The 13,000-nt window shown below is 51.2% G+C and overlaps 1 protein-coding gene across 1 annotated transcript in view; it reads left to right on the top strand.

The window, feature by feature from the left end:
• Positions 1-11,857: 11,857 nt before the first annotated feature.
• MAPK4 (mitogen-activated protein kinase 4) overlaps positions 11,858-13,000 on the top strand; it is a 22,802-nt gene continuing 21,659 nt past the window's right edge. The window contains exon 1 of the mRNA XM_009647681.1: positions 11,858-12,403. Coding sequence (XP_009645976.1) covers positions 11,858-12,403 — 546 coding nt within the window. The remainder of the gene's footprint in view (positions 12,404-13,000) is intronic.

Here is a 13,000-nt window from a genome sequence, read left to right as displayed (position 1 = left end):
TGAATTAATATTTTATGCAACTTGGCCAAGAGAAACCAGGGATGAATCTGTTTTTCTCTGCAACGTTCATTCATTCGGCTACTGCCTGCATTAACACACCTCTGTTGGCTTGAGATCTCTCTCCACCTAGGTTATTTAGAGGAATGCTTTCTAAAAATAGCTGCCTGGTTTGATGTCTTTCCGGTATTATTTTGTGTAGCACTAAAAACCTGCCTAGAAAGGCCGTCCAGTTCATTGATGTTCCCTTAAAATACAGCTAATCCACGTAATCTCATTATAGTAGGCGATTATACTGAGAGCAAGCTTTAGCAGTGGTCCAGCAAAGCCTTTTATTCCCCATCTATTATTTGGATGGCTAAAAGTCACTGGGAGTGTGTTTTGGTTTTGCTGGGGTTGTTTTAGGACCAGGACTTAGAGCATTTTTGTTTTACATCTCTAGAAAATCTCCCGCGTTATTTTTGACGATGCCGGCACATTTCTTCAACTGCCACTGGCTTTTTGGCTTTGCCAGCTGCTGGCTTCCCATGACTACACACCACGGTCGCCCAAAATCATGAGATTGGGAAGCATTAAAACAGCAGAGACTTTTTTTTTTTTTTTTCCCCAGAGTAGGAGGGGGGAAGCTTTGCCGTGCAAAGTTGTTAGTGTGAGATTCCTGGTCTCCGGCATCTGTTTGCAGGCGTGGGACCTTGTCACCTTGCTCTTTCAGGAGTCAGACCAAGGAAAGGGCTGAAGTTTGGGATGCTGAGTCCCCATCATTGGGAAGGACCTGCCTTGCTCCCCAGGTGGATGGGGGCCGGCAGGCTGGGTGTGTGGGTCAGGCCGGGGGGGGGGCTGCCCTTCCGATTGTGCTGGGAGATAACACGGGGCAGAGGTGTGCACCACAGAAACCTGACCACGAGCGAGGGCTTGTGTCTGTAGCAACGGTGAAGCACTTTGGGCTTGAAACGCGGCTCAAGCCTGCCCTTGAAGAGGAACATCTTCCAGGAGATGTTGCTGCCTAAACTCCCCTCCTCTTGGATCAAGGACTGAGTCTTTAAAGAAATTCTTTACAATGAGGGTGGTGAAACCCTGGCAGGGGTTGCCCCGAGAGGGGGTGGAGGCCCCATCCCTGGGAACATTCCAGGCCAGGTTGGATGGGGCTGGGAGCAACCTGATGTGGTTCAAGGTGTCCCTGCTCCCTGCAGGGGGGTTGGGCTGGGTGACCTCTGGGGGTCCCTTCCAACCCAAAACATTCTATGATTCTATGATGATTCTTCAACAGTGGCCAAATACCACAGAGCTTATGGTGAAATACCACGTCTAGATGGTCTCCTGGACGTATGATTAATTCTCCTTGAGGTTTGAATGACCTGTGCTGTTTATGACGGGTTACAGGTCATGTTCTCTGCATACTCAGTCTGGCCATGCTCAGTGGCCATGCCCCTCGGTCCAGCAGCCCCGGCGCCTTGGGGGAGCATTGGTTTGCCAACGGCGGCCATCACCCTCCCAGAGGGTTGTTTGTAGATGGATGTCCCTGATCACTCGCTCCTCTCCAGGCCGATGGAGGCAAGAGCACATGCAACTGGAGGGAGAGGTGGTACGAGCCCCTGGTGTGCCGCCTGGGAGGAGAGAGGGTCATCGGGGGGGTGCATCTGGCTGGGACATGGGGCAAGTCTCCGCACCCTGTAGTTTTACCCCCTTTCCTCTCTCAGTTGCTGGGGGAGCATCTCTCTTGCTGTGTTGGGGCTGCAGCAGCGTGGGGCCAGCGCTGCAGGACTGCAGTGGGAGGAGTGGGGGTGGAAACCTTTTACAAAGTGATTTCTGCAGTCAAATGCAAGGGTTTGGGTTTTTTTTTTCCCCTCTCCCTAAAGCCTGTCTTCGTCGTTTTTCCCAAGCTGAGCCTGCAGATCTGCAAGCGGTCCAGCCCCGTCCCCTAAAATAAACTGGATGAGATTTGTCAGTGAGCAGAGGGATTAAGAGGGAGGTTACAGGCTGGCTCGCAGAGACACAAGTGCAAGCACTTTTGCGGGAGCCCGGCGCGGTGTTTTGAGAGGACATCAGGCTCTCAGCTCGCAGAGGTACCTCTTGGGGCCCGTGGAGGGCAGGGACGAGGCGAAGCACTTGCTCTGCCATCTCTCTGCCTGCTGGCACATGCTGCACATACCTCCTTTGGGGCAAATTCCTGGTGCAGGCTCCTCAGTCACAGTAAAAAAAGCCTCTAGGGCTGTTTCTATATTTTTTTTTTAACTTTTTTTTTTTTCAATAACCATCCTGCTTTTGCTTATCTTGGTCCAGCCCTTCCAGTGATAACACAGGCAAAGCCCTGACCCACGGCGTCCTGGGGAGCAAAGGCCCAGCTCCACGACGAAATGCCGGCAGAGAGCGGATCTTCTCATCTCTTTTTTAGAAGAAAAGACTGTAGGTGCCAAACCAAAAGGGCAAAGTGATTTGCCCCGATGAGGTGTCGTGTTTTTGCTCTGATTTATGGCTTCTGAGTCATCCATTCTAGGAATTGCTTTATTTAGGTAACGGAAATAATTCTGCTGGTTTTAAATCAATGTGTTGGCAGCCATTAAAAGCCCGTGCGGCATGAAAACCACGGCTGGCAGGACTAGGGCTGAAGAGGGAGCAGGATGGAGGCTACAGGTGCGGCAAAATACGCCGGCGATGATGTCTGCCTGTCTGTCGTGGACAGCTTGGCACAGACGGATGCCTTCATAGAGATGGAGCTTGGCTTTTCCAGCTTAATACCATGTCAAACAAATGTGTTTAGGCTGGTGGAAGAGGGTGTCTTGGCTGCGGGGCGCGTGTACCCAACCGTGTTTGTTCAAGGCACTGTCTGGTTGCTGTCTGGCTGTGGACCCCGAGCCCAGAGCAGTTTCACATGCTGGGTCCCGCTGGGAAACGAGACCTTTCCTTGCCTCTTGCCTGTGCTCAGCCGCTCACAGCCCCCTGCCACGGCTGATTTACCAAAACCAGCTGCCTGGCCGGGGGCAGCCGGGTGGCTTTCCTGCACTGCTTAAAATCTCTGCGAGTGTCAGCAAGTTCTTCATTGTTTTCTGTTCTTTCCGTGAACTAATGAGCGTTGTCTGATTTTTTTTCTTTTCTTCTTTTCTTTTTTTTTTTTTTTTTTTTTTTTTTTTTCCTGAGTGTAATTTGGCCTGGCTGCAAGTGCCCTAGCTGTTAAGGAGGAAAATTTCTATTTTTCCACAAGAGGCTTGGGCAGCAGAGGTGACTCTGCAGTGCTGAGCGATGCTGCCCGCTTGCTTACAGTACAGTGGTATGCAAGGGAAAACTGTGTGTGTGTTCCTACCGTTCAAGCCAGGACTCTGGGGTCATTTTTATGCCACTTCCCTTTGGTTTTGCCTTCTCCCTCCAGATTTTCCCACAGGCTCACGGAGATTTTACCTTCTTTCTGGGACGGTGCTACTGGGTGCCTTCCGACCTTTTGCTGGTGGCAGCTCCGCCTCAATGGGTTTCAGTTTGGATCCTGGTATTAAAGGCATCTGATAAATACTATTTTGGGAGAAATAGGTATATTTGGGGGGGAAATAGGTATATGATCCACTCCTGAGCAGGTTGCATGGCTGTTGTTTGGTACAGCTGGGTTATCAGGGCATGATAGATCCCAAGGGAAAATAACCTCCTCATGAAAAAACAGGTTACTTCAGATCACCCAGGGTACCTGGTGTGCCATGTATTGGCAGCTCGAATGAAGCTGGGAGGATAAAATCCATGTTCAGAAAGCTGGAGCGCGCTCATCGATTTGACTGTAGTAATCTCTGACTCTTTGCTATAAGCAGCTCTGGCGTAAGAGGATCTGATTCTGCCCCGGGGCAGGACTCTGCCGGTGATAATTAGCAAGAACTTCACTCAGAGGGGCTCACAACAGCAGCCCTCTGACTTTGCAGCTTGCTTTTAGACAGGTTCAACTGCTTGCCAGTATCCGTGCACAGGCTTGTGATGCTTTCTGGGGTACCAAGGTGGGGTGTCTCTGCTGGAGACCCCAGCACCGAGGTAGCTGAGGACACACAGCATGGGACCATCGGTTGTTCTTCAGCATCCTTCGAAGACTGACCTGTTCCTGTCACTGGTCGTATTCATCATGAGGTTGGGGAACAGCTCGTTCCTCTGAGATCAGACTGGTTTTGTTGGGGTGGGTTCTTGCCCCCTGTTTTCCTGTTTTTCCCTGGGATCCCATCTGCCAGATCTGGTCTCCTGATGTGCTTGCTTCTCCCAGGCTGCCCGGTGTGGGGCTGGTGCAGAGCACAGCCTGTAGGCATCGATCGGGGTGTATGGAGGGTCTCAAGACAGGCAGGGCATGGGGCCCCCCATGTGTGATACAAACCTTATACTCCTGGGGGGTACAGGAGGTGGCAAAGCAGAGAACCAGATCCTGTAGTTCATAGCTTGAGCTGTAGGAGGGGATGGAAGAGGCTGTTTGCCAAGGCAAGAGCAGAAGCATTGCCTTTACCTGCGTTCAGCCCTGAAGAGTGACCCTCCCCAGGGCTCTCTGTGGGATCTTCCTGCAGAAGCGAGCACCAGGAGCCCGTGTTTATTGCTGGGAAGGACTAATTAAGTTTCAGCCTTGAAGCAGTCACTGGCCTGAGAGCTAAGAGCTACAGGAGACTTGCCCATATTTCCCTCTGCTTCACTAACTCCGTTACTGTGACTAAAGCTTGGAGAGATTTCCTAAAGGTATGCAAGTCCATCACGGGAGTGGCGGGCACCAAACTCCCCAGTCTCGGTCTCCTGCCCCCTCCACTGCGAGGTCTCTGCTTGCTTGGCTCCTCCAGGTCGGAGATGGCCTCCACCGTGCGTGGCGGGGATGCCGCTGCTGCGGCGCAGGGAGCTCTGGGGTGGAGATAAAGGACGTTTGAAAGGCTTTTGCTGAAGGGGGGAGGGATGCTGGGGCCAAGAGAAGGAACGAAAAAATGAATCTCATCATGCTCCTGCCAGATCCACCCAATGCAGGAATCAATAAGCTAAGCCCGTACGGTCTAGACCCCTGCTAGACCCCTCCTGCTTTGCAGCACGGTGTATACGCTTGGGCCCAGCCAAAAAGGCTGTTGAGATGTAATGGTTTGCAGGATCCAGCCCTTTACAAGGTGTTCAAGTGAGAGATTGCTGTTATCCTCCGTTAATTAGCACCTGCAGTGCTCTGTTAATAACAGACATCTTGTTATGACACTTGAGCTTTAATGAATTCATCCAGCTAGAGAGATCGCTGCCACTTGGAGTGGGTTCGGTGAAAAGGAAAAGCTCATTGCAGCCTCGCAGTCTGGTCTTGGTCTGGGAAATGCTGGGACCCTGCTGGGAGACAGCAGTGGAGAGTCTGTACGAGGGCACCCAGGGTCCCCCCAGGCTGGTGCGAGGGCACCCGGAGCCCCCCAAGCCTTCGGAGGAACGAAGGGAGCAAAAAGGTCAGCTCAAATCGCAGCAGCAACACAAGGGCAAATGCTTTCCTCACACGGAGTGGTGTGGGGGAGAGAGGAGGAATGGAAGAATAAAAGGAAATTTCTTAATTCCCTCGTCCTTGCATTGTATGGCACAAGGAGTCCCAATTATAAAATCTCAGGAGCGATATGCAGTGAAACGGATACGCTACCCTCAGTGAAAAAGCAAGTGAAAGGTAAATTGAAACCATAAAATATGGTCAATGATCATAAAGAGGCAGCATGTCTCTACAGTTCCTGCGTTATTCTGATATGTACAATGTTTCTTGGGAATTTGATTGTATAATTCTCTGTTATAAGCAACCGCATCCCTTCCTCGGTCGCCTCTCCGTGCCCGGGAGACTGGAGGGCAGGCTGCTGGGAGCACGGGCTGTGCCGGGCATCACGGGAGCTCCTGACCCTTCCCTCTGGCCGAGCTGCAGGTTTGAACGATGACTTTGACTTCACACGTATTTATTAAACCAGTAGGATTTATGGTCTGCAGACCAGGAGAATTTTCCAACAGAGAACATTTTTGGTATATGCTTTCTGAAAGTACCCCAAAGCTTTCCTAGCTTTCAAACTAGGATAGATAGGAGGTGGGAAAGAGGATGGGAATAAAGTTAGCACTCAAATCCCTTCAAAACTATTGTCCCTTTGTGCTTTACCATCTTCCAGCACCCCAGCAAAACCCTCTGTCGAGCACATGAGCAAAAGATTGGGGTGACTCCACTGGTATAAAGAAGTCAGATGTATTCTCCCTGCACGTCGTCTTGGTGCAACCGCAAGTTTTATCACTCTCTGCTCCTCACCCTCTGCTGTGCTTCAGGACCTGTTTGTTGGCTGCATTCTGATGCAGTTTGCCCTGAAGCTCCCATTGAATTTGGTTTTTTCAAGTGGGTGGCAGATCCTGGCCTCATCAGCTGAAAAACCTCTGGGACTCTGTAGTTTCATGAAAATAGACCGTGTTTTCCATCATCTGCAGCCAAATAGCATCGCTGCTGGTTTTATGACTGCTGTTGGTCTCGGCAGCTATTTTCGTTAGGCCACTGAAATAATGCTTTTTCATTTCAATAGACTTGGAGAACCAAGAAGAGAGGAAAAACCGGGATTGCTGCTCATGAGGCTGGCATCCCGAAACTTCCCCTGGGTTAGCTGCAGTACTGCTCCAGCCCTCCATTGGAAATGCACATTTAAATAGTCGGATGGTTGTTCCCCTGCTGCAGTTCCCAGGCATCAGCTGCTCTGATAACTCAGGAGCAGCACCCAAGGCTGCTTGCATGCTTTACTTCATTTCTTTAATGCTTCTAATGAAATAACCGGTCAGACGTAATGTCCAATCTGGATAATGGAGAGCACTAGAAAAATAACTCCTGTAGCCCTTCAGCCTGATCCTTTGGGTTTTGCTGTTGTCTCAGTTGGAGGAGGCAGAGATAAAGAAGGATGAATGGAGATGGCAGTAAGTCCCGTGGCAGCGTGTTGCCTGCTGGTCCCTCAGACGCTCTGCATCTCCCTGTCTTCACCAGTAGCTTTTCCCTGGATGGTTCAGTGAGAGGGACGCAGCCACGAGAGGGAGGACAGGCTTGCCATCCTCCAGGGCTATCCTTTTAGGGGTGATTCTGCCTCGGCCCCACTAATTGCAGAAGATGCTGCGGGGTCATCACTCAGCTGGAGACTGAGATGTAGCCAGGAGCACCACGAAGGCCATCGCTTTGCTCGTGAGATGAAGTAGGGCTCTTTCTTCCCTTTTAGTCTTATGCATCACATTTTCCCTTTCAGTGCTTCTAGAACTGTACTAATTATTAATAATTAAGCTGACGAGGCAAAACTTGGTTTCCTTCCACTGCATCTAGAGCAAGCCAAGAAGCTCAGCGTGGGAGCTCGCACCGTCTCCCATCCAGACCTACCTGGACTCAGCAAACCCTGTGGAGTTTGGCTCATACTGCCAAAAAGCCGAGAAATGTGGTGGGGCTGAGAGATGAGGTACAGAGATGGAACTCAAACCCAACATGGCACCTTGTTGAAGCATATTGACCCAAGCACTATTTTGCAGAATTCCCTTTGCCCGTAGGAAATTTTTGCTATTTTTCTTGGGTTTTTTTTCCCTCCTCAGACATCCAGGAGACCCATGCAGAGACTGAGGTCTTCAGCGCAGGCTTAGGAAGCTCAGGTTAGTCACCACAAGCAGGAAAGCTCCAGTTTTACTGCAGCCAGATGTACATCTTGCAGCCCCCTGCTTGCTCATCAGGTCCCAGCTTGCCCTTAAACCTTCACGTGGTCCTCAGACCCCACCACCTTCTTGGGGTTTAAGCAACGTGTGCTCCCATTCCACGGACGTGCGGTTGGGTTGCAACGCAGGGGTAACCTTCCCGCACAGGGTGCTCTTTCCTGCTGTCCTTGCAGAACCCCGGGATTTATTTACTTCACTTTTCCGCTTCACTCCTCATTTCTCATCCTTTTTTTTCCCTCCTGTGACTATGGACCAAGGCATCTCTCTGGCTTGCCCCGCTTCCTAATAGCGGCTTTCTCCGTTCAGTCCTTGTGTGTGAGAGCCAGCATTAGATAATTGCTGAATTGAAGAGAGGCTGTAATTATTTTTCCTTCCAACGACAGGAGCAAGCAGTGTTTGCCAATCTGCTTGGTAACTGCTGGCAGATGCTCTTTGGAGGGTATCCCTGCCCTGCCTACATCCTTCTCTGCCGTCATATGGTCCATAATGTCTCTATTTTAACCATTAACTGGATCCCTCCTCAAATAGCTGCTCCATGCTGGCCTGAAGCATCACGGTTCTCTTCCACCTTTAGTGATTGATGTTTGCAAACCGAAACAAAGCTCAGCATTTGATGTTTTCCCTGTCGTTACTCCGGGTAATGTCTACCAGAGAGCAGGAGGGTACCACCAGCAATACCCAATGCTTCAGGAGTGCGGAGTGAAGGACCAGGCTGTGAACCCACTGCTGGGTTAATGGAGCAGCTCTGGTGATTAAGGGCTATAACAGAGGCATTAATCTGGCATGGAGGACGCAACAGGAACGGATCCACGGTAATTTTAGTTTTTTCCTTCCTTGTCATGCAGCTGGCTGGTCCCTGCAGGTCTCCCCAGCTTCAGAAGGACACGGTGGTCCCCTCGATGGGTGGCACGGAGCACTGGTATGCACGTGGGTCTCATGGCAAAGAGGGCGTGCAGCCAAACAAGGTGTTGGGGGGTGTTTGGGAGCAGGGCAGGAGAAGGGTGTCCTTGCTCCCCTGAGATTCATACACAGCGGCAGGGAGACATGGTAGGTCGAAAGCTTTGATGAGCTGATCGTCTGGAAAAAAAACCCCGTAATTTCCTAACACTCCGTGCCTTTTGTTCAATTCTGCTTCTAAATGAATTAATTGTGGGTGAAAAATGGCCTTTTTATTTAGAAAACTTGAAGTGCTTTGAGGGCTTGGAACCATCTTTTCCTAACTGGGGCATCTGCAAGAGGTGGTCCCTTGCCTGTGGTTCCCCTGCATGGTGACCTGCCACTGGAAAATGACATTTTGTCAGGAAAACACCCCAAATCTTGGGATCCTCCGTCCCTCTGGCTAAATCTGCATCCTTGTCTCCAGCAGACATTGGTATTTGCCCGTTACACCAGCAGTTGGGTGAGGGGTCTGCCATGGTGCCAGCAGGTTCCTCCGCTGCTTTTCTTTTCTTTAAAAGCCAGTGCACCTTGATAAGAGATTCTTCATCGATCGGGGGAGCGTGCGTTACCACAGAGAGGCTTTGAAATAGGGGGTTACGCTCCTGAGACGCCACAACTTGCTGCTCACTTTGCTTGTGTTGGGTCCACGTTCATTTGTTCCAGCTTCTTAACACCAAGGGTGTCATAATGTCGTTTCACATTAATAGGGGGTGAAAAAAATCACATCTTAAATTTTATCATTCTCTTTTTTTTTTTTATGCATTATATATAAAGATATTTATCTATTCAGCTGTATTTTCAGAGAGGACCATGGGACCCTATGTCTACCTTGTAGCATGTGTTTGCATGGAGAAGTTCTTGGGTCTGTGAAACCATGACCTCCTGGAGGAGAAGAGCAAAGCTGGGGGGCTGCGAGCCGGCTTATGCCTCTGAAGGGAGTAGCTGCTAAACTTGGACAGGTGGGGGAAGCGTTTTTGTGGCATCTGAGTGCCGAGCGCATCCTTACGAAGGACACGGTGAGAGATGAAGTCAGCTCTTATTTTCCCACCGACTCTTCCCACCCCTGCGTTCATCACCGGCAAAGCTGCCGGAGGCGCAGCGGGATGGCAGCCCATGCCGAGTGGCCCTCAGTAGAGCCGGGCACCTGAGCTGTGGTCGCAGGCGTTGCTGATGAATGGCAAATCCCCACAGCAAACGACATGGCTCATCCATCTCAATGAGGATGCTCTCCTCCTTCCCCCCCGCTGGCACTCTGGAGGAGTGCACCCCAGGCTGAGCACCGCCCCAGCATCTCTCTTTGTAAATCACAGAATCGCAAGGGTTGGAAGGGACCTCGGGAGATCATCTAGGCCAACCCCCCTGCTAAAGCAGGTTCTCCTAGAGCATGTTACACAGGACTTCGTCCAGGCAGGGGTTGAATATCTCCAGAGAAGTCTGGCTCCGTCCTCGTGACCCCCACCCTTGAGATATTTGTAGGTGTTGATGAGGTCCTCTCTCAGCCTTCTCTTCTCCAGGCTGAACAAGCCGAGCTCCCTCAGCCTTTCCTCGTAGGGGAGATGCTCCAGTCCCCTCATCATCCTTGTTGCCCTCCTCTGGTATCTTTCTAGGAGTTCCTCATCTTTCTTGAACTGGGGAGCCCAGAACTGGACACAGTACTCCAAATGCGCTAAAATGGTGTGGTTTGCTACGTGAGGGAAAGGGTTGGCAGCTTCCTCGCCACCACAGGGATGGAGCCAGTGGCATTCCCGGGCTGCTGCCAAGGCTTGTGGTGGGACCCAGAATTCAGGGGCAGTCCCACTCTTGCAGCTGGTTTTTAAGGCTCTTGCAAAACCAGCCAAGGTGGCACTGCCTCGTTTGCCCAAACAATTTTGGTCGTTATAAGCTGAAAAACCCTGTGGCCCTATCTGCTCTCAGCTGCTTGGCAGGGAGGCTTCATACCCTCGCAGGCTTCTGCCTTGCTTTCCTTGTGATGCAGTTAAGTGGGAGACATAGAATCACAGAATCGTTTAGGTTGGAAAAGCCCTTTCAGACCATGGAGTCCAACCATTCCCCTAACCCTGCCATCCCACCACTAAACCCTGGCCCTAGTGCGCTGTTCAACCTTTGCCTTCTGCAAATCGCTCTATAACGCTTTCAGACAGATTAAAATAAAATTAAAAAAAAACAACAAAGGGGAAAGGAAGAGTTACAGTTTTCTGTGTATTACAAATTGATAAGGAAAAATTAACCATCTGAAAAAAGCTGGGAATGACGCGTGCCTTTGGAAGGGATAACTAATGAGTCTCCAAAGGTCACAGTTTTGCTCATGGTTAACCTTCAGCAAGCCATTACATGGGCAGGGCATAGGCAGTGCTGATATCAAATGAATCCATCTCCTCTTTTCTTCCAGGAGCGAGACTGAGACCTGCTGAGGGACAACCGGGCAGCACAGCACAGGGAACTCCTCCAGCAAGCTGCAAAGATCCGATGGCACTTGGCTTCACCAGCAAAAGACATACAAGGGGAAGGTGCTGGAACTGCAAACGTGGGAACTTGCTGCACTGAATGCAGAAAGTGAGTTTTGGTCTGCAAAGTATTTGCTGCCGTCAAGATTTCTGTCTGCTGACGGGGAAGATGGGGTCTGCCCGTATGGAAAAGCGAGTGAAGAGAAGGGCGAAGCTTTGCTGACCTTTGGGGAGCCCAGCCAGTGCCTGGATGCGCTTCGCTGGTGGGGAAGACGCTGTCAAAACTTGTGGGCAGGGAGGGTTTGGGGCAGCGGAGGGGCCATGGGGCTGCTCTGGGCTCTGCCCCACGGTAGGGCTGGCTGGCTATCCTGGCACTGAGACGCCGGGGACGCAGGGCCGGGCGTCCAGCTGCACCACTAGCCCCACATTTCGGCATTGTCTCGGGGACGTCGGAGAAGGAAAACAAGAAAGTGGCTGAAAAATGTAGCAGCACTGATCATTTAGTCTCAAGAAAAATAACCCTTCTGTTTTGCTAGAGATCTCTGGGCTGCGTTAATCCGTGCTGCTTGGAAAGTGTCTTCTACGCCTTGATTTCTCACCCAGTTTAAAACATTTTATTTGTGTGGGTGTGTGTGCTCGCGTCTATTTTCGCTGCATCTGCATGTCATCTTGAAGTGATGGGCTCAGAGCCAGACCCCCCCCCCGAGCAGCTGTAAGTAATAATGAGGCTCTTGGTTTCAAACCACATTTGTGATCTGGAAGCCCTTCGACTCTCCCAACTTTTCAAGTGACGAAGAGGAAAAAGCCAAAAGAGGACAGAGCCCGCGATGGCAGAGAAGTGCGACTGTATCGCCAGCATGTACGGGTACGACCTGGGCTGTCGCTTCATTAATTTCCGCCCCCTGGGCTTCGGGGCCAACGGGCTGGTGCTGTCAGCCCTCGACAGCAAGAGCTGCCGCAAAGTGGCGGTGAAGAAGATCACCATCGGTGATGCACGGAGCATGAAGCACGCTTTCCGGGAGATCAAAATCATCCGCCGCCTGGACCACGATAACATCGTCAAGGTGTACGAGGTGTTGGGGCCAAAGGGGACCAACCTGCGTGGGGATTTTTTCAAGTTTAACATGGTGTACATCGTCCAGGAGTACATGGAGACGGACCTGGCGCGGTTGCTGGAGCAGGGGAAGCTCGCCGAGGAGCACGCCAAGCTCTTCATGTACCAGCTGCTGCGGGGGCTGAAGTACATCCACTCGGCCAACGTCCTCCACCGCGACCTCAAGCCAGCCAATATTTTCATCAGCACGGAGGACCTGGTGCTGAAGATTGGTGACTTCGGGCTGGCCAGAATCGTGGATCAGCATTACTCGCACAAGGTAGGCAATGCCGAAGCGATGAGGCCGGTGCTCTCTTGGCAAGCTGCTGGCCAGCACGGGGAGGCGTTGAATACATGTAGAGCGAAGTGGTTGGACCGTGGTAGATCTTCTCGGGAGAAACTAGTCCTTGAGGCTGTTTGGGCGGCTGTAAGCACTGCTGGGGTGGTCGCTGGTGGTGGTTGCCCTTCCTGCCCCAAGCTCAGACATGTTTCCTGGGCAAAGCCGTGGGTTGACCTCTGCCAAGCATGCCCCAGGTCTTCCCAGCACCACAAAGCACCGAGCCAGGGCACAGGAAGGGTTAAAGTGCCATTCAAGTGTCTTTCATTGCTTTATATCATATATATCAAATATATACTTACGTATTTTATTCCATCCCAGCAACGGACTGTGGGGAAATGTGCATTTGCTCGCTTTACTTAAATGACTAAACTTTCCATTTCTTGCTTTGCTGCTTTTTTAAAACACCAGCTGCCGTTCATCCCCGCGGTGGAAGTGTGTGGACAGGGTACCCAGCTGATCCGCAGCCGTTCTGCTTGTCTTCGCCCTCACTTCTGTGCCAACCAGCTTTTTAAAACCCCAACTCTGTCTGAATTACAC

The sequence above is a fragment of the Egretta garzetta genome, unplaced genomic scaffold, assembly GCF_000687185.1.
Source record: "Egretta garzetta isolate BGI_Z169 unplaced genomic scaffold, ASM68718v1 scaffold179, whole genome shotgun sequence".
Lineage (NCBI taxonomy): Eukaryota > Metazoa > Chordata > Aves > Pelecaniformes > Ardeidae > Egretta > Egretta garzetta.
The sequence above is the reverse complement of the archived record's forward strand: the minus strand, read 5'-3'. Positions and strand labels throughout refer to the sequence as shown.